The 19797-nt window shown below is 48.8% G+C and overlaps 1 protein-coding gene across 1 annotated transcript in view; it reads left to right on the top strand.

Annotated features, from left to right (window-relative positions):
• Nucleotides 1–19797, top strand: part of SAMD7 (sterile alpha motif domain containing 7) — a 60593-nt gene that overhangs the window by 12441 nt on the left and 28355 nt on the right. The window contains exons 5-6 of the mRNA XM_063919600.1: nucleotides 541–1196; nucleotides 16303–16424. Coding sequence (XP_063775670.1) covers nucleotides 541–1196; nucleotides 16303–16424 — 778 coding nt within the window. The remainder of the gene's footprint in view (nucleotides 1–540; nucleotides 1197–16302; nucleotides 16425–19797) is intronic.

The raw sequence follows: 19797 nt of genomic DNA on the forward strand, positions 1-19797 counted from the left end.
AGGTGTATATGAAATATAACTGAATTGTGTCAGTGTATACACACTTTGTTTAATGTACAAAGTTATAAAAAATATTGGCTAAAATGACCTTCAGGCTGTGTGTATAAGGTGTATATGAAACATAAATGCATTCTGTACTTAGATTTAGGTCCCATCACTATGATATCTCATTATGGTATGCAATTATTCCAAAATACTGAAAAATCCGATATCCAAAATACCTCTGGTCCCAAGCATTTTGGATAAGGGATACTCAACCTGTACTAACAAAAATGGGAGCTGCCAGACCACTTTCTTGGCTGGTCATTTGGTACAAGAGATGCCAATGAAATGGTGCCTATAGTGGTGAAAATTATAATGGAAAAAGTGTTAAAATAATTCACTGGTTTTCTAGTAAAGCATATGTGAAACTTTGCAGCACTTTTCTTTTCATCATCAAGGATAGTTTTACAAAGAACATGTTTTAAAACAACTATCGTCTCAGTATAAGGTCCTTATTTTCTGGTATATTTTCAATTGCGTATTTATGGTCTCCTTCAGGATGGACATGGAAATGAATGCTATATATCACCAGAGAGAGGTGGACAGGGCCCAGAAGAAAAGCTATGTGGATATAGATTCACCATTTCTCTACCACACATTGCCATCCAACCCAGTAGCTTTTAGAGGCAGGCAGATGGGGCCTGAAGGCCAGCTCCCCTCTGATTTGTTTGTCCATCGCAACGCTTTGGAGATCCTTCATGGTAGCACAGTATTAAAGACTGCCAGCCCCTATCCTCCCATGAACAGTTTGCAAAGAGAAAGAGCCCGCAGACCAGGTCGAAGAGCTGGCAATCAAAAGATTGCAGAAAACATAGGTGTGCCGAAGATCCAGGCAGAAAATAAATCTCATCCCTCCCCTATCACTGCTGAGGAGGATAAAAAAGGAGAGGAAACAGAGACGATTAGTAGATGTGACCAAGTGAAAGCAAATACTGAATCTGCAGTGGACAAGAATGTGTTGGAAATCCAAGACAGGCAGGAGAAGACAAACCATTCCACTCCAACAGAGACCAACAGAGGCAGGACAGCTGCTGACAAAGAGCTTAACAATCCTGGGACAGCATTTGAGGACAGATACATGTACCAGTCTCCTGTTCATCTCTCAGCAAGTCCATACAGTTTTCCAGTAACCATGAATCCATCACTTCTTCCAGGTCCGTACTATACATTTATTCGTGAAATAAAGTCATAATGTTTTGTTTGCTTTATATTGCTTTATATTGCAAAACATTATGGTATGTAACAAAAATGTAACCTTGTCAACACATAAGTACCTAACATAGGGGCTGATTCAGACCTGATCGGTGCTGTGCGTTTTCGCACAGCAGCAATCAGGTCTGAACTGCGCATGCGCCGGCGCCGCAGTGCGCCGGCGCATGCCAGACAGCCGACGGCTGTCGTAGCCCTGTGATTGCCTCTGCCTGATTGACAGGCAGAGGCGGTCGCTGGGCAGGAGGTGCGGGCCAGCGGCGTTTGGCCGGAGAGTTGAGGGGACGCAGCCGCTGCGACCCAGGCAGCGACGAGTAGCTCCCTGCCAGCGCGCAGGAGCTGCACTGGCTGGGAGCTACTCCTGAAGTACAAAAGCATCGCCGCTGTGCGATGCTTTTGTACTTGTGCGACGGTGCAGGGACTGACATGCGGGGCGGACTATCCCTGTGCTGGGTGTCCCCCCGCATATCTGTGTGACTGATCGTAGATGTGCTAAATTTACCACCTCTACGATCAGGTCTGAATTAGCCCCATAGACCAGTGGTTTCCAAACGTCTTTAAATCACGGCACCCTAGAATATCAGAATTTTTTTCACGGCACCCCTAGGCCAAAAAAATTTTATTGAGAAATTTAGAAAGAAATATTACATTAAGTAGATCGCGTTTATATGTCATCCTTAGGGTCAGTTGTGTGGTGAGGGACAAGATTTGCTTCTGTTTGGCCACATATTTTATGATTAGCAGCCATCAGCACTGCTTTTGCCTATTATATTGACCATGAATAATTTGAATTGGTCCTGGACCACCAACCCAGGGCACCCCTGCAAGTGTCCCGAGGCACCCCAGGGAGCCACGGCACACAGTTTGGGAACCTCTGCAATAGACATTTATATGCTATTACTTTTAAATGTCCATTTATAACTTTATGGGAGAGATGTGTATCTAGCCTTCTAAAGAGTGAAAAAATAGGATTTTAATTACCTACCAGTAAATCCTTTACTCGTAGTCCGTTGAGGATGCTGGGGTTCCTTTCAGTACCATGGGGTATAGACGGGTCCATCAGGAGCCATTGGCACTTTAAGAGTTTGAGAGTGTGGCTGGCTCCTCCCTCTATGTCCCTCCTACCAGACTCAGTCTAGAAACTGTGCCCAAGGAGACGGACATCTTCGAGAGAAGGATTATACACAGATAGTGGCGAGATTCACACCAGCTCACACATATAAGGCAAACTAAGCTAACTAGCTTGAAACTCAGCAACAGCTGAAACATTACTTAACCAAGTAACCAGGCAGTACCTAACTAATAACAAAGTTGTACTGAACTAGATAACCACTGCAGGATCACGAAGCGCTGGGCAGGCGCCCAGCATCCTCTACGGACTACGAGACAAGGATTTACCAGTAGGTAATTAAAATCCTATTTTCTCTTACGTCCTAGAGGATGCTGGGGTTCCTTTCGGTACCAAGTAGCTGCTCAGCAAAGCTGTAAAACCGAGACACCCTGGGCAGCCGCCCAGGAACAACCCACCTTACGAGTAGAGTGGACCTTTTGGACACAGCAATCCTGCCGTAGAATATGCATGCTGAATCGTGAACCTGATCCAGCGAGAAATCGTCTGCTTAGAAGCAGGACACCCAATTTACTTGGGATCATACAGGACAAACAGAGTCCGATTTTCTGTAACAAGCAGTCATCTTCACATAGATCCTCAAAGCCCTCACAACATCCAAAGATTTTGATGTAATTGAGGAGTCAGTAGCTACTGGCACCACAATAGGTTGGTTGATATGAAAAGCCGACACAACCTTTGCAAGGAACTGCTGACGCGTCCTGAGCTCAGCTCTATCTTCATGGAAGATTAAGTAGGGGCTCTTACAGGACAAAGCCCCCAATTCCGGCACACGTCGAGCAGAAGCTAAGGCCAACCAAGTGACAGCCTTCCAAGTGAGAAAATTGACCTCAGCCTCCTGTAAAGGCTCAAACCAATCCGACTACAGGAAATGCAACACCATTTTAAGATCCCAGTGTGCCGTTGGCACCACAAAGGGAGGCTGGATGTACAGAACCCCTTTCAGAAAGGTCTGAACCTCAGGGAGGGCAGCCAATTGTTTCTGGAAGAAAATGGATAAAGCTGAAATCTGGACCTTTATGGATCCCAAATGCAGGCCCATATCCACACCTGCTTGCAGGAAGAGGAGATATCGTCCCAGTTGAAACTCCACCGTAGGAAACTTCTTGGACTCACACCAAGACACATATTTTTTCCAAATGCGATGGTAATGCTTAGACGTTACCCCTTTCCTAGCCTGTATCAGGGTAAAAAAAACCTGCTCGGAATACCCTTCTGGGCTAAAATCTGGCGTTCAACCTCCATGCCGTCAAATGTAGCCGCGGTAAGTCTTAATAAGTGAACGGCCCTTGTTGCAGAAGGTCCTCGCGAAGAGGAAGAGGCCTCGGATCTTCCAGCAGTAGATCCAGAAGATCCACGTAACAAGCTCGCCTTGGCCAGTCCGGAGCAATGAGAATTGCCTGGACCTTTGTTCTCTTTATGAGCTTTAGAATTCTTGGAATGAGTGGAAGTGGAGGGAACACATACACTGACTTGAACACCCATGGAGTTACCATGGTATCCACCGCCACTGCTTGTGGGTCTCTCGAACTGGAACAGTACCTCCGAAGCTTTTTGTTGAGACGTGAGGCCATCATGTCTATTTGAGGCATTCCCCAACGACTGGTCACGTCTGTGAACACCTCCGGATGGAGGCCCCATTCTCCTGTATGGAGATCGTGTCTGCTGAGGAAGTCCGCTTCCCAGTTGTCCACTCCTGGAAGGAAGATCGCAGACAGTGCCAGTGCGTGTCTTTCTGCCCAGAGGAGGATTCTTGTTACCTCTGACATTGCAGCTTTGCTCTTTGTTCCTCCCTGTCGGTTTATGTAGGCTACCATCGTTACATTGTCCGACTGTACTTGAATAGCCCGATCTTGTAGAAGATGTACCACTTGAAGAAGACCGTTGTACACGGCTCTTAATTCCAGAATGTTTATTGGAAGAATGGTTTCCTGATTTGACCATCTTCCTTGGAAGGTTTCCCCCTGGGTGACCGCTCCCCAACCTCTGAGACTTGCATCCGTGGTCAGAAGGGTCCAGCTCTGAATTCCGAACCTTCGGCCCTCCAGAAAATGAGGACTTTGCAGCCACCAGGGGAACGAGATCCTTGCCTTCGGAGAGAGACGTATCCTCTGGTGCATGTGCAGATGAGATCCTGATCATTTGTCTAGGAGATCCAGCTGGAAGGGTCGAGCATGGAATCTTCCGTACTGTAGAGCCTCGTAGGAGGCAACCATCTTTCCCAGAAGGCGAATGCCCTGATGATCCGATACCCGGGCAGACTTCAAGACATCCCGGACCATTGATTGTATCACCAACGCTTTCTCCATCAGTAGAAACACCCTCTGCACTTCCGTGTCGAGGATCATCACCAGGAAAGACAATTTCCTTGTCGGCTCCAATTGTGATTTTGGAAGGTTCAGGATCCAACCTTGATTCCTCAGCAGATGAGTCGTGAGAGCACTGGACTGCAGCAACTTCTCCCTGGACGCTGCCTTTATCAGCAGATCATCCAGGTATGGAATTATGTTCACTCCCTGCCTGCGGAGGAGAACCTTCATCTCTGCCAGCGCTTTGGTGAACACCCTCGGTGCTGTGGAGAGACCAATAGGCAGTGCCTGGAACTGATAGTGACTGTCTAACAGTGCGAAACGGAGATAAGCCTGATGCGGCAGCCAAATCGGAATATGGAGGTACGCATCCTTGATATCCAGGGATACCAGAAATTCCCCCTCTTCCAGACCTAAGATCACCCCTCTCAGAGACTCCATTTTGAATTTGAACTCCCGCAGATAGGGGTTCAACATTTTCAAATTCAAATTTGGCCTGACCGAACCATCTGGTTTCAGTACCACAAAAAGGTTTGAGTAGTAACCCTTGTTTTGCATCTGAGGTGGAACTGGTACAATGACCTGTGACCCTTCCAACTTTTGGATGGCTTCCTGTAGGATAGCCCTGTCTGCCAGCAAAGCTGGTAAGCCTGATTTGAAGAATTGGTGAGGCGGGAGTTCTTGAAACTCTAGCCTGTACCCCTGGGACACAATATCCCGCACCCAGGCGTCCAGGCCGGACGCCACCCAAACGTGGCTGAACCTTCTGAGTCTCGCCTCCACCAGTCCTTCCTCCAAGGCCGTGTGGTCCACCGTCATGCTGAGGATTTTGATGTACCAGAAGCAGGCTTCTGGTCTTGGGAGCCTGCAGTAGCAGGTTTTTTGGATTTTGCCCGACCTCCTCTAAAGAAGGTGTTAGGCGGCTTGTTCTTTCTTGTTTTAGGAGTCCAAAAGGACTGTGACGTAGCTGAAGAAAAAGGTTTCTTCGTAGCAGGCACAGCTGAAGGAAGAAAAGGTGACTTACCCGCAGTTTGCGTGGAAATCCACGCATCTAGCGCTACCCCAAATAGAGCCTGACCTGTGTAGGGTAGGTTCTCCATACCTCTCCTGGATTCTGTGTCGGCAGACCATTAGCTCAGCCAGAGTCCTTTACGAGTTGAGACAGACATGGAAGATATCCCTGCAGCCATCGAACCCAGGTCTTTCATGGATTGCACCATAAATCCTGCAGAATCCTGTATGTTACGTAAAAACAATTCAACGTCACTTTTATATCCAATTCCTCAAGTAACATGCCAGACCACTTTACTATAGCTTTAGAGATCCATGCACAGGCAATAGTAGGCCGTAATATCGCCCCTGAAGCCGTGTATATGGATTTGAGCGTAGTGTCAATTATGTGATCCGCCGGTTCTTTCAACGCGGCAGATCCCGGGACAGGTAAAACCACCTTCTTTGACAGTCTGGACACTGATGCGTCAACTATGGGTGGGTTTTCCCATTTCTTTCTATCCTCCTCAGGGAAGGGGAAAGCAACCAGAACCTTTCTGGGAATCTGGAATTTTTTCTCCGGGTTTTCCCAGGATTTTTCAAATATAGCGTTTAACTCCTTAGACGCAGGGAAGATTAGAGAGGCTTTCTTATTATTCGTGAAGTAAGCCTCCTCAACCTGCTCAGGTATTGCGTCAGCAATATTCAACACATCTCTAATGGCTTCAATCATCAACTGCACCCCTTTTGCAAGAGATGCCACCCCCCGCAGCACATCCCCATCACCGTCTGCCATGTCAGAATCGGTATCCGTGTCAACTTGCATAATCTGGGCAAGAGCACGCTTTTGAGAGTGAATGCCAGGGGGCCCTGAAGGGACCGAACCGGACCAAACTGCCATAGAGTTCTGTAAAACCTGAGTTGCAGTCTCAGTCTGTGCTACCCTAGTAGAAATCTGAGAGATCATACCTTTAATAGAGGTTAACCACTCAGGCTCTTTTATCGGAATCTGTGCTAAAACAGTGCAATCCTGATAACATGGAATGGAATCACCCTGAGAGGACATATCCTCTGCAGCATATGACACAGAGTCCCTAGACATGGCTTTTGTGAGACAACACACACACACACACACACACACACACACACACACACACACACACACACACAGGGAAATAGCAGTTCCCCCCCAAGAATGCCAAGAGAGACAAAGAGATTGGAGCCAACCCACACACAGCGCTTTTAAGATAGAGGAAACCTACTACCCAGTGCTAACTGCACCTTAATAGGTTACACAGTATATTACACAGCTTCCACCCCCCCCCCCTTCTACATCTCCCTGGTACCATACAAGATAGCTGGAGTTGATTTGAAGGAACAGCTCTCCCTGTCAGCGTCTCTGCATGTAGGAACATGGCGCTGAACGCTGCTGGGTCCGCTCTGAGGAGAAGCTCTGCCCCCTTTCATGGCACTGCTTTCTGCTCACCGTTTGAATTATACTGGCCTGAGGTATGTGCTGGCAGTGATCTGGGGTCCCCGACAGGCTTGCCGACCAGTGTAGGGTGTAGGCGCTGGCTCAGGGCTCCCCTTACAGCGCCGCACCATGTACCGCTGAGCCCCGGAGCGCAGTTAGTACTGCGCTCCCTACCCTGTTGACGCCATCTTCACAACGGCTCCCCGCTTGCCAGGGGGTCGTGACTCACTTGCCACTGAAGTCTTCTGGCTCTGTAAGGGGGTGGCGGCATGCTGCGGGGGTGAGCAATCACCTGTGGCGGCGATCGATCATTCCCCTCAGGAGCTCAGTGTCCTGTCTGCAGAGATAGTGGCTCAGACCCCTTAGGGCGGACACTATTCCCCCCCTTCCCCCTTGGTCCCACGTTGCAGGCAGGCTGTTGCCAGCAGCCTCCTTGTGCCTAAAACGCTATTTAAATTAATACAACTAGAGAAACTCCTATGGAGCTCCCTTAGGTGTGACCGGCTCCTCCGGGCACATTTTCTAAACTGAGTCTGGTAGGAGGGGCATAGAGGGAGGAGCCAGACCACACTCTCAAACTTTTAAAGTGCCAATGGCTACTGGTGGACCTGTCTGTACCCCATGGTACTGAAAGGAACCCCAACATCCTCTAGGACGTAAGAGAAGGTGGACCAGTGGAAAAGTTGCCCATAGCAACCAATCAGATTCTACCAATCATTTTATAAAATGTACTTGATAAATTATAGGTAGAAGTTGATTGGTTTTTATGCACAACTTCTCCACTTGTCTACTCTTTAGAAGGCTTGATACATCTCCCCTCATGAGTTAATTATGTTTAATTCTTCAATTTTAACTCCATGAGTATTATTAGACAGTGAAAATTATGGTAAGAACTTACCTTTGTTAAAACTCTTTCTGCGAGGTACACTGGGCTCCACAAGGATAGACATTGGGGTGTAGAGTAGGATCTTGATCCGAGGCACCAACAGGCTCAAAAGCTTTGACTGTTCCCAAGATGCATAGCGCCGCCTCCTCTATAACCCCTCCTCCCTGCACAGGAGCTCAGTTTTTAGTTAACCAGCCCAATGCAGTAGCAGGAAAAGAGACAACAACAGTTAGTAGCCACAAACACCACATTCTCACAACAGGAGAAGTGTCAGCGGCTAATGCCATATCAACCCAAAGAAGCTAAGAGCGTCAGGGTGGGCACCTTGTGGAGCCCAGTGTACCTCGCAGAAAGAGTTTTAACAAAGGTAAGTTCTTACCATAAAACTAATTTTCTGCTGCAGGGTACACTGGGCTCCACAAGGATAGACATTAGGGATGTCCTAAAGCAGTTCCTTATGGGAGGGGACGCACTGTAGCGGGCACAAGAACCTGGCGTCCAAAGGAAGCATCCTGGGAAGCGGCAGTATCGAAGGCATAGAACCTTATGAACGTGTTCACTGAGGACCACGTAGCCGCCTTGCACAATTGTTCAAGGGTCGCACCACGGCAGGCCGCCCAAGAAGGTCCAACAGACCGAGTAGAATGGGCCGTAATGTGAGCAGGAGCTGACAGACCAGCCTTCACATAAACCTGTGCAATCACCATTCTAATCCATCTGGCCAAAGTCTGCTTGTGAGCAGGCCAGCCACGTTTGTGAAATCCACACAGAACAAAGAGAGAATCAGATTTCCTAATAGAAGCAGATCTCTTTACATAGATACGGAGAGCCCGTACCACATCCAAAGACCACTCTTTGGGAGACAGATCAGGAGAAACAAGTGCCGGAACCACAATCTCCTGATTAAGGTGGAACGAAAAAAACCACCTTAGGTAAATATCCGGGACGAGTTCGAAGAACCGCCCGGTCACGGTGAAATATCAGATATCGGGAACTACAAGACAAGGCACCCAAATCTGACACTCTTCTAGCTGATGCAATAGCCAGCAGAAACACCACCTTAAGGGAAAGCCACTTAAGATCAGCTGAACCAAGAGGTTCAAACGGAGGCTCTTGTAACGCCTCCAGAACCACCGACAAGTCCCAAGGAGCCACAGGCTGGACATAGGGAGGTTGGATACGCAACACACCCTGAGTAAAGGTATGCACATCAGGTAAGGTCGCAATTTTTCTCTGAAACCACACTGACAAGGCAGAAATGTGAACCTTGAGGGAGGCCAGACGCAGGCCTAAGTCCAGGCCCTGCTGAAGACAAGCCAACAACTTGGCTGTACTAAACTTGGAAGCGTCATAATTGTTAGATGCGCACCAAACAAAGTAAGAATGCCTGACCCTATGGTAAATCCGAGCAGAAGCCGGTTTCCGGGCCAGCAACATAGTTTGAATGAACACCTCAGAAAACCCTTTAGCCCTCAAAACGGAAGCTTCAAGAGCCACGCCGTCGAAGACAGCCAGGCCAAGTCTTGGTAGACACAGGGGCCCTGAACGAGGGTGTCTGGGCGTTGTGGAAGTAGAATTGGACGCTCTGACGAGAGGCCCTGCAGGTCTGAGAACTAGTGCCGTCTGGGCCACGCTGGAGCTATGAGAAGCAGGATTCCTCTTTCCTGCTTGAACTTCCGAATTACCCTGGGCAGGAGTGACACCGGAGAGAACACGTACGGCAGCCGAAACCTCCATGGCACCGCCAGCGCATCCATGAATGCTGCTTGAAGATCCCTTGTCCTTGCTCCGAAGACCGGAACCTTGTGGTTGTGTCGAGACGCCATCAGATCCACGTCTGGAAGGCCCCACCTTTCCACTAGGAGTTGAAACACTTCTGGATGGAGGCCCCACTCTCCGGCGTGTACGTCCTGATGACTGAGAAAGTCCGCTTCCCAATTCAGGACTCCCGGAATGAATATTGCCGATATGGCCGGTAGATGGCGTTCCGCCCATTGAAGAATCCGTGAGACTTCCTTCATTGCCAAGCGGCTTCGAATGTGTGGTGGTGTTGTCCGACTGTACTTGAACAGGACGGTTCTGAATTAAATGCTGGGCCAGGTTCAATGAGTTGAAGACCGCCCGCAATTCCAGAATGTTGATCGCAAGGCAAGACTCCTCTTTGGTCCACCGACCCTGAAGGGAGTGTTGCTCCAGCACCGCGCCCCAACCCCTTAGACTGACATCTGTCATCAACAGGACCCAGTCGGATATCCAGAAGGGATGGCCCGTGCACAATCGTTGGTCCTGGAGCCACCAGTACAGCAACAGACGTACCTCCGGAGTCAATGAGATCATGTGAGACCTGATCCGGTGAGGCAGGCCGTCCCACTTGGCCAGAATCAGCCTCTGGAGGGGGAAAGAATGGAATTGAGCATACTCTACCATGTCGAATGCTGACACCATGAGGCCCAGCACCTGCATAGCCGAATGTATCGACACATTTGCGGATGAGAGAGGAAGCAACGAATCGTGTCCTGAAGCTTCAGGACTTTCTCCTGAGACAAGAACAACCGCTGGTTGTGTGTATCCAATAGCGCTCCCAGGTGCACCATGCTCTGAGCAGGGACCAGGGAGGACTTCTTCCAGTTGACGATCCACCCGTGGGCTTGCAGAAACCGGACCGTCAGATCTAGGTGACGTAGGAGAATTTCTGGGGAATTTGCCAGGATCAACAAGTCATCCAGATACGGTAGGATCCTGACCCCTTGACGGCGGAGTACCACAGTCATAACTTTGGTGAAGACTCGCGGAGCCGTGGTTAAACCAAAAGGTAATGCCTGAAACTGGTAATGGAGGTTGCCAATCGCAAACCTCAGGTATTGCTGATGTGACACTGCTATAGGAATATGCAGGTAAGCATCCTGTATATCCAGGGAGACCATATAATCCCCAGGTTCCAAGGCCAGAACGATAGAGCGAAGGGTTTCCATACGGAACTTGGAGACTCTCACAAACTTGTTCAATGCCTTGAGGTTGAGAATGGGCCGGGAGGACCCATACGGTTTCGGGACTAGAAATAGCGGAGAATAGTACCCCTGGCCTCTCTGAGCAAGAGGCACCTGTACTACCACTCCTGTGTCCAGGAGGGTCTGTACCACCAAATGTAGAGTTTTGCCTTTGTCTGGTCCGAAGGGACGTCTGTCAGGCAAAATCTATGAGGGGGCCGGTTTTTGAAGGCTATGGCGTAACCTCGAGTGACGACTTCCCGTACCCAGGCATCTGAAGTCGACTTCAACCAATTCTGGGTATACCCTAGAAGCCGGCCCCCCACCCTGGGATTCCCCAGGGGCAGGCCCGCCCCGTCATGCGGCAGGCTTATCGGTCTTGGAAGCTGGCTGACGGGCAGCCCAGGCTCTTTTGGACTTTGGCTTACCAGGTTTGGAAGTGCGGGCCTGCTTGTGGTACGCCTGACCTTTTGCTTTACCTGAAGGACGAAAGGGGTGAAAGGAAGTACCTTTAGCCTTCGGCACAGAAGGAGCGGTACTTGGCAGACAGGCAGTTTTGGCAGTAGCCAAATCAGCCACTATCTTATTTAAGTCCTCCCCAAACACGGAGTACCTCCAGGGTTTTTCTAGAATCCAGATCCACGGACCAGGATCTCAGCCACAATATCCGGCGAGCCAGGACTGACATAGTAGAGGCCTTGGCTGCTAGAATACCGGCATCAGAAGCTGCCTCTTTAATATAGTGAGAAGCTGTGACAATATATGACAAGCACTGTCTAGCATGGTCAGAAGAGATTTCAGCTTCCAATTCTAGGGCCCACGCTTCAATAGCCTCTGCAGCCCATGTCGCTGCAATAGTGGGCCTTTGTGCAGCACCCGTGAGGGTGTAAACCGCTTTCAGACAACCCTCCACACGTTTATCCGTAGGCTCTTTCAGAGACGTGACGGTAGTGACAGGTAGAGCTGAGGAAACCGCCATCCTAGCCACATGCGAGTCCACTGGAGGAGGCGTTTCCCAATTTTTAGACAGCTCTGGCGCGAGGGGATAGCGAGCCAGCATCTTCTTTTGAGGCACAAACTTCTTCCCAGGATTTTCCCAGGGTTCCTGACGTATATCCACCAGGTGATCAGAATGAGGTAAAACTTGCTTAACCACCTTCTGACGCTTGAACCTATCTGGTTTCTTAGGAGGGACGGATGGCCCGGGATCATCCGTAATCTGTAGAATCAACTTAATAGCCTCCAAAAGATCAGGAATATCCACATGTGAACTGTGTCAGAATCTGTGGGGTCAGTGTAAGCGCCATGTCACAACTGAGGGCCTGAGCTGACGGGAGGCAGCCTCAGTTGTAGGGGCTGAGATGTAACGGAACCTGGGAGGTTGTATCAGACCCCTAGACATGTAAGTAACATGTAGAATAACTGCCCGAAGGCGTGACCACGACAACCAGGATAAAAGTCAATGATGTTTATTATGACAAACTCCGTAACACAGCAGCAGTAAAAGGAAACATAAAAGTCAACAGAGGATAAATACAATTCCTGGGTACTACAGGGTGGCAAGGGCCACAGGCACTGGTAGTGTGAGACAGTTCTTATAATCTTCTAGTTGGAAAGTCCTTACCAGGCCTGACTGTAGCAATGGAGAGAACCCAGGATCGTACCAGCTGATGTTCCAGGAAAGGCTGGGCTGCTGAAGGTAAAACGGCTGCTGTGGATACTGGCTGGAACCAGACTGTTGTTGGTACGGAGTGGATACTGGCTGGAACCAGTTAAATAATAAACGAACTTGAGAGCGAAGAAATAATAATGAAGTTTGGAGTTTGAGAGCGGTGAAATAATAATACCGGTGGAGAGTGGTAAACTGCAGAAAAGGACACCGGCCCTTTAAGAGAAGCTATACACTGCTGGAAGCTGGGCTGGAAGCAGGTGATTGTTTGAGAGCGGTGAAATAATAATACCGGTGGAGAGTGGTAAACTGCAGAAAGGACACCGGCCCTTTAAGAGAAGCTGTACACTGCTGGAAGCAGGTGATTGTTGTAGCTGGAAACAGGTGAGTCCAGAATGGATCGGAGAGTCAGGCTACACCGCAGATGGAATGCTGGTGCGGGTCTCTATAGCAGAAGTCTGGAGACAGGAGCTGGAACCTGGAAGACAACCACAGGAGAGAGACAAACTGGAACTAGGTTAGACAACCAAAGCACTGACGCCTTCCTTGCTCAGGCACAGCATACTTATACCTGCAGCAAGGAAGGGGTTGGCTAGGCAATTATGCAAATCAACAATACAGACAGCAGATTGGTGGAAATAATCAGATGACAAAATCCAAGATGGCTGCGCCCATGCAGACACTTGGAGGGAAGTTTGGTTTGTAATCCATGTGAGAATTGAAACAGTAATGGCGACGCCGGCCACAGGAGACAGGAGACGCCAGACTGACAAGCGCACATTTAACCACGCGGGCACAGCGGAGGCCGCGGCTGATGAAATCACCACTCTGACATTCTGCATGTGGAAACTCAGGAACAGCGGGATCCGGTCCTGGAACGCTGAGCCAGCCTTAGGAGGCATCTGAAGGGTAAGTAATGGCGTCCAGATACCCGGATCGTGACACGCCATCTTCATCAGACGAGGTGTCAGTGACAGCAGTGGATTGTGAGGAGGTAAGAGCACACTTAGAGGACCCCTTGGTCTTAGGCGAGCGAGGGTCAGACTTTTTAGTAGTCAAAGACTGGTTTAATTTCTTCAGTTGAGCAGACAAGTTATCTGAATTGAATTAAGTTAACTGATAGCTGTCGCTGTTTTTTCAGTGGCCGACTTCCTCACTGGTCCCTGCACTTTACAAATCACACCCTCTTTATTATACTGAATACTCATTTTACAAATATCACACCCAGGATTAGAAACCATAACCTATTACACTGGAAGCAGACACCTTACTGATGAAGCTATTTGCTCCTGTATAGGAAATATGAGAATTTTAACTATATGAAGTTACTTCTCTGACAATTACACGTAACTTCATATAGTTAGAATTCTCATGCTTCCTCTACAGGAGTAAATATCGCCATCAGTAAAGTGTCTGCTGTTAGTGTAACAGGTCATGGGTTCTAATCCTGGGTATGACTGCTAAGAAATGTGTGATTTAAAATAAAATACAATTAAATGTATAAATACAGTATATAAATTGTTTTCAGAACACTCCATACACACACACACACACACACACACACACACATATATATATATATATATATAATACATACACGCACACATACATACATATATTTATCTTAATATAGGAAATAGGGGGGCACCAATATTTATCTTGCCTCCGGGCGACTGTGATGAACTTACGCCACTGGTTGAACCGGCATAGGAGGTCCCATAGGGGGCATTAGTTTAGTAACTAGCGTATTCAGAAGTGTGGAGACAGTAGCCCACGGCGGGTCATTATGGACCCCCGTTGCCACAGTCCCACTGGGGGCAAGGAGCACTGGGGGATAGCAAGTTGAGTGAAAGACACGAAATTAAAATAACCCAGCAAGCTAATGCACACACATATAGTCACAGTTGTACAATGCAGAGGTTATTACAAACAATAATACTGCACTGGACTAGCTTATATATATAGCTATGTAGTCAATAGATATAACACTGCACAGTAAAGACTGGATGTATATCACAGGGTACTTGTACCAGAGAACCCTGACTAAATGCACTTTTTCTTAACTATCACTGTCTAAAGGACATGTAGAATACTTAAGTCACAGCGCTGACTACCAGGTGGCTTTACAAAGGAGGATTTGCCCAAGCAGTCCCAGGAACATTGTAGCTGAGAGAAATGGCGCCCAAACACTGACTGGGAGTGATGGAGAGACAGATATGCAGCTCCAGAACGGGAACATTTACTGTAAATGGCGCCCTGTGGCTGGGGGAGGGGCTCCAGGTCTAAGCCTTATCCCCTCTCCTGGCAAAACCACCTGGTACTGCGGGCTACATATAAAAAGATTTGGAGAGAAAACCTGACCTGCACCCATGCCCTGGTGATCTAGTGGGATCGCCTGTACTGCCACAGTGTCTACCGGCCGCGCCGGATCGCGATACAGTACGGGTCCCGCGAGCGGGACCCACTCACCACCTCCCGAAGAGCGGCCACGCGATCCCGGAGAGTCCCAGTCATGTGTGCCTGACAGGAAGAAAACCGGAGCCTCCCGCTGTAGTTACCCGGCAACCAGGGCGCGGGAGTGTACAGCGCCGCTAGGGAGAGATGGAGCTGCAGCAGTGAATGTCTCCTGACATCTACACACTGCTGCAGCCCTTGAAGTCTTCACTTTTCTTCATAAAAAGCTCTTCTTAGAGCTGCCTGGAGCAGCCCCTCTGTTACGTGCCTGCTATCTGCGGCACCAACTACAAAACTGAGCTCCTGTGCAGGGAGGCGGGGTTATAGAGGAGGCGGCGCTATGCATCTTGGGAACAGTCAAAGCTTTTGAGCCTGTTGGTGCCTCGGATCAAGATCCTACTCTACACCCCAATGTCTATCCTTGTGGAGCCCAGTGTACCCCGCTGCAGAAATAAAGTGGTTGGAAAACAGAGCTATCCAAATCCATCTTGCCTGTTGGATGTTGCCTTGTGGAACTTTTCTGTGACCCTCCAACTTATACTTTCCCAATTGTATAATTCCATAGGTAAGTAACAGGGGTTGGGTATGGAATCCTGACACTGAGAATGCTGGAGGTCAGAATACCGACCCCGGCATCTTGATGGCCATGATCCCGAAAGAGTAAGTATTGTAACCTTTTCCCCTCCCTCACCCTAACCCTTTCCTGCTGCTTAAACCTGACCCTCCCTTCTTGCAGCCTAAACCTAACCTCCCCTTGTGCAGCCTAACCCTAACCTTCCCTCCTGCTGCCTAAACCTTACCTCCCCTCCTACAGCCTAACCCTAATCTTCTCGCAGCCTAACTCTAAACTACTCCTGATACATACGTTCGGGCTATCGGCTGTTGGGATTCCGGCATCGGTATTCTGACAGGTGTCGGGTTTCCAATGCGGTCTTCCATCTACCGGCATCCTGAGCGCCGGGATGCCAGCTACATCCCAGTTACAGCACTGTAATTCATCATTGATGAAAATGTCATTGCTTGATAATGTTAGAAAAAGTGTACGTATTTTTACAGGAATAGTAGATGTTATATCTAGTACATAATAATAATGAAATGTTTGCCATTTTGGTTTTTACATAACATTTATGCATATTTTATCATATTTTGACAGGAGCACACAGCCTCTTCCTGAACAGAGAAGATAATCCAACTGTTCAAGATATTCATAAATGGACTTCTCAGGATGTTTATAACTTCGTCTCCAGCTTGCCAGGTTGTTCCACTTCAGCACAGGTGATGGGTGGGGAAGGTTAAGGTCAGGTGAAGGGGGAGGGGGGGCTAGGTTTACTTTGCGGGAGGGGGAGATCAGGGTTAAGCTATGAGAGGGGTGGGTTAGGGTTATGAGTAGGATTAAGGGTAGGTGTAGGGAGAAAAAACTTACCAGGTTGTGCCGGCATTCTGCCCGTCGTGATCCCATTGTTGGTCCCGATAGTATGACTATCGGGATCCCGACTGCAAGGATTTCGTACCCAACGCATAAGATGGGGTAACTATAATAGCCTCTGAGTTGCAGGCAGCGGTGATATTTAATTGATTTAGTAGCTAGGTTTAAAGCGGCAATAATTTTAAAGACAAATCAAATATACCATATGAAGTTTTTTAGACAAATTGATAGGCTGTTCTCTCATGAATAGTGATTCATCCCACAAAATGGCTGTTCTCACCATATCGAGGCAACCTTAATGTTAGGGTCTCCTGCCCTGTGCTGCCACGTCGTCATGGCAACCGGGAGACAAGTGCTAGCGGAGTAACCTGAGCGCAGCTGATACTCCGGTTCGGGTCTTTTGCTGTGCAGTGGTTATAGGCTCTGTGCACGGCAGGGGATCCGGTGCTGGTTTTTGTGCTCACAGTCTGTGAGGTCTGAGTGGGGCGTGGACAGCACCTGCTTTATAAGGCCTCTTCTCAGGGTAAGCAGATGCTGCTGAATCTTTGTTGGTTAGTCAGTTCCTGAAAGTTAACCAGTACTGTGTAGCTTTGTATTTGTTTGTTGCTTACTGCAAATAGGCCTGGGGATTTGGTATTACACTCTGCCAATCCAGACCTAGCAGTAAGACTGGAGTCAGTCGTTTAGCTTGCTGGGGTTCTGTTACTACTCTGTGAACTTAGCAAGTTTGCGGCTGTATTCTAAGACTTGCCTGTCTAATCCTGTCTCACTGCGCTAGGTGTCAGGGGTCAGTTTAGTGGCAGTAAGCTGAACCTGTGCACTGCAAGTGAGAATTAGGATTGTGGAGACTCTCCTTGTGTCTATCATTCCATCTCTGACCAAGGAGTTTACTGCCACACCCGTTGGTAACCCTTTAGGGTTTTGCTGTTGCCCTTAGCAACAGCATTTCGGGTTCTCTACGTATTAAAACACAACATCTTGCTTTTCCCATCTGAGCATTTCTAATACAAGGGAGATACCCAGTTCCTTAGCCTCTGGGCTTCTCTGTTCACTTTGTGTGTATTTTGTTACCCTATCACCTTCTGTGTACGTTATGTCATATTCCCCAGTCTGTCTGTGAGTCCATTTGTTTTGCATAACAGTTCAAACACCAGTACATTCCTGCAGGCACTGGAGTGCATAACAGTTCTGACACCAGTACTTTCCTGCAGGCACTGGTGTGCATAACATATCGCCCTGGGTCAAAAAACATCAAGGCTGATGCGCTCTCGCGGAGTTTTGCTCCAATCCAGGAGACCACCGAGGAGCCGTTGCCCATTGTTTCCCCATCATGTATTAAAGTGGGCATTACCCAGGACCTCTTATCATTAGTCCTTAGAGCACAGGAGCAGGCTCCTCCAGACCTTCCGGTAGGTCTTTTGTTTGTGCCTCCTAGGTTAAGACAGCGAGTGTTCCTGGAATTCCATGCCAAGAAGTCGGCAGGTCACCCGGGTATTGCCAGAACTCGGGAGTTGCTATCTAGGGCGGTGTGGTGGCCCTCGGTGGCTAAGGATGTGGATCAGTGGGTTCGGGCATGTGACATCTGTGCCCGAAATAAGACTCCTAGAGGGGTTCCTGTTGGCCCATTACATCCACTCTCTATCCCATCTAAGCCATGGACCCACATTTCAATGGATTTTGTGGTGGACTTGCCCAAATCCTCGGGGATGACAGCCATCTGGGTTGTCGTTGACAGGTTTTCGAAGATGGCGCACTTCGTTCCACTGGTTGGGCTGCCGTCGGCCAGACGCCTGTCTGAATTATTTATGCTGCATGTTGTGCGTCTCCACGGGTTGCCACTTGATGTGGTCTCTGACCGCGGATCCCAGTTTGTGGCCAAATTCTGGAGGGCATTTTGTTCCGATCTCCAGATTTCTGTCAGCTTGTCGTCAGGCTACCATCCACAGTCTAATGGGCAGACTGAAAGGGTGAACCAGTCCTTGGAGCAGTTCCTCAGGTGTTATGTCTCCAAGTGTCAGACTGACTGGGTTGCTCATCTGTCCATGGCGGAGTTTGCCTATAACAACGCGGCTCACTCTGCTACAGGGATCTCTCCCTTCCTTTGTGTGTATGGGCATCATCCTAAGGCCAATTCTTTTGACCCCTGGACTCCACGCCTGGTGGTTCCTCTGTGGTTTCGGTCCTTAGAGGTATTTGGCGGAAAGTGAAGAAAGCCCTTGTGTCTGTGTCATTAGTGACCAAAAGGGTTTTTGATAAGCGGAAAAGACCCTGCAGCTTCAAATTAGGAGACTTCGTCTGGTTGTCTACCAAGAATTTGAAGTTGAGACAGCCATCTCATAAGTTAGGCCCCCGGTTCATCGGCCCTTATAAGATCACCAGGGTTATCAATCCGGTGGCATTTCAGTTAGATCCACCCCGTTCTTTGGGTATCAATAAAACATTTCATTGTTCCCTTTTAAAACAGGCGATTAGTAATCCTTCTTCCAGTGGAAGACCTTCCCCTCTTCTGATACGTGGCCAGAGGGAGTTTGTTGTTGAAAGGATTCTTGACTCCAAGGTGGTTCGGGGTCGGCTGTCATTTTTGGTGCACTGGAAGGGGTATGGCCCGGAGGAGCGGTCGTGGGTGCGCAGTTGTGATCTTCATGCTCCCAGACTGATACGCTCTTTCTTCTCGCAGTTCCCCGATAAACCCGGTGGCAGGGGTTCTTTGACCCCTCGTCAGAGGGGGGGTACTGTTAGGGTCTCCTGTCCTGTGCTGCCACGTCGTCATGGCAACCGGGAGACAAGTGCTAGCGGAGTAACCTGAGCGCAGCTGATACTCCGGTTCGGGTCTTTTGCTGTGCAGTGGTTATAGGCTCTGTGCACGGCAGGGGATCCGGTGCTGGTTTTTGTGCTCACAGTCTGTGAGGTCTGAGTGGGGCGTGGACAGCACCTGCTTTATAAGGCCTCTTCTCAGGGTAAGCAGATGCTGCTGAATCTTTGTTGGTTAGTCAGTTCCTGAAAGTTAACCAGTACTGTGTAGCTTTGTATTTGTTTGTTGCTTACTGCAAATAGGCCTGGGGATTTGGTATTACACTCTGCCAATCCAGACCTAGCAGTAAGACTGGAGTCAGTCGTTTAGCTTGCTGGGGTTCTGTTACTACTCTGTGAACTTAGCAAGTTTGCGGCTGTATTCTAAGACTTGCCTGTCTAATCCTGTCTCACTGTGCTAGGTGTCAGGGG

This window comes from Pseudophryne corroboree, chromosome 4, assembly GCF_028390025.1.
Source record: "Pseudophryne corroboree isolate aPseCor3 chromosome 4, aPseCor3.hap2, whole genome shotgun sequence".
NCBI classification, from domain to species: Eukaryota; Metazoa; Chordata; class Amphibia; order Anura; family Myobatrachidae; genus Pseudophryne; species Pseudophryne corroboree.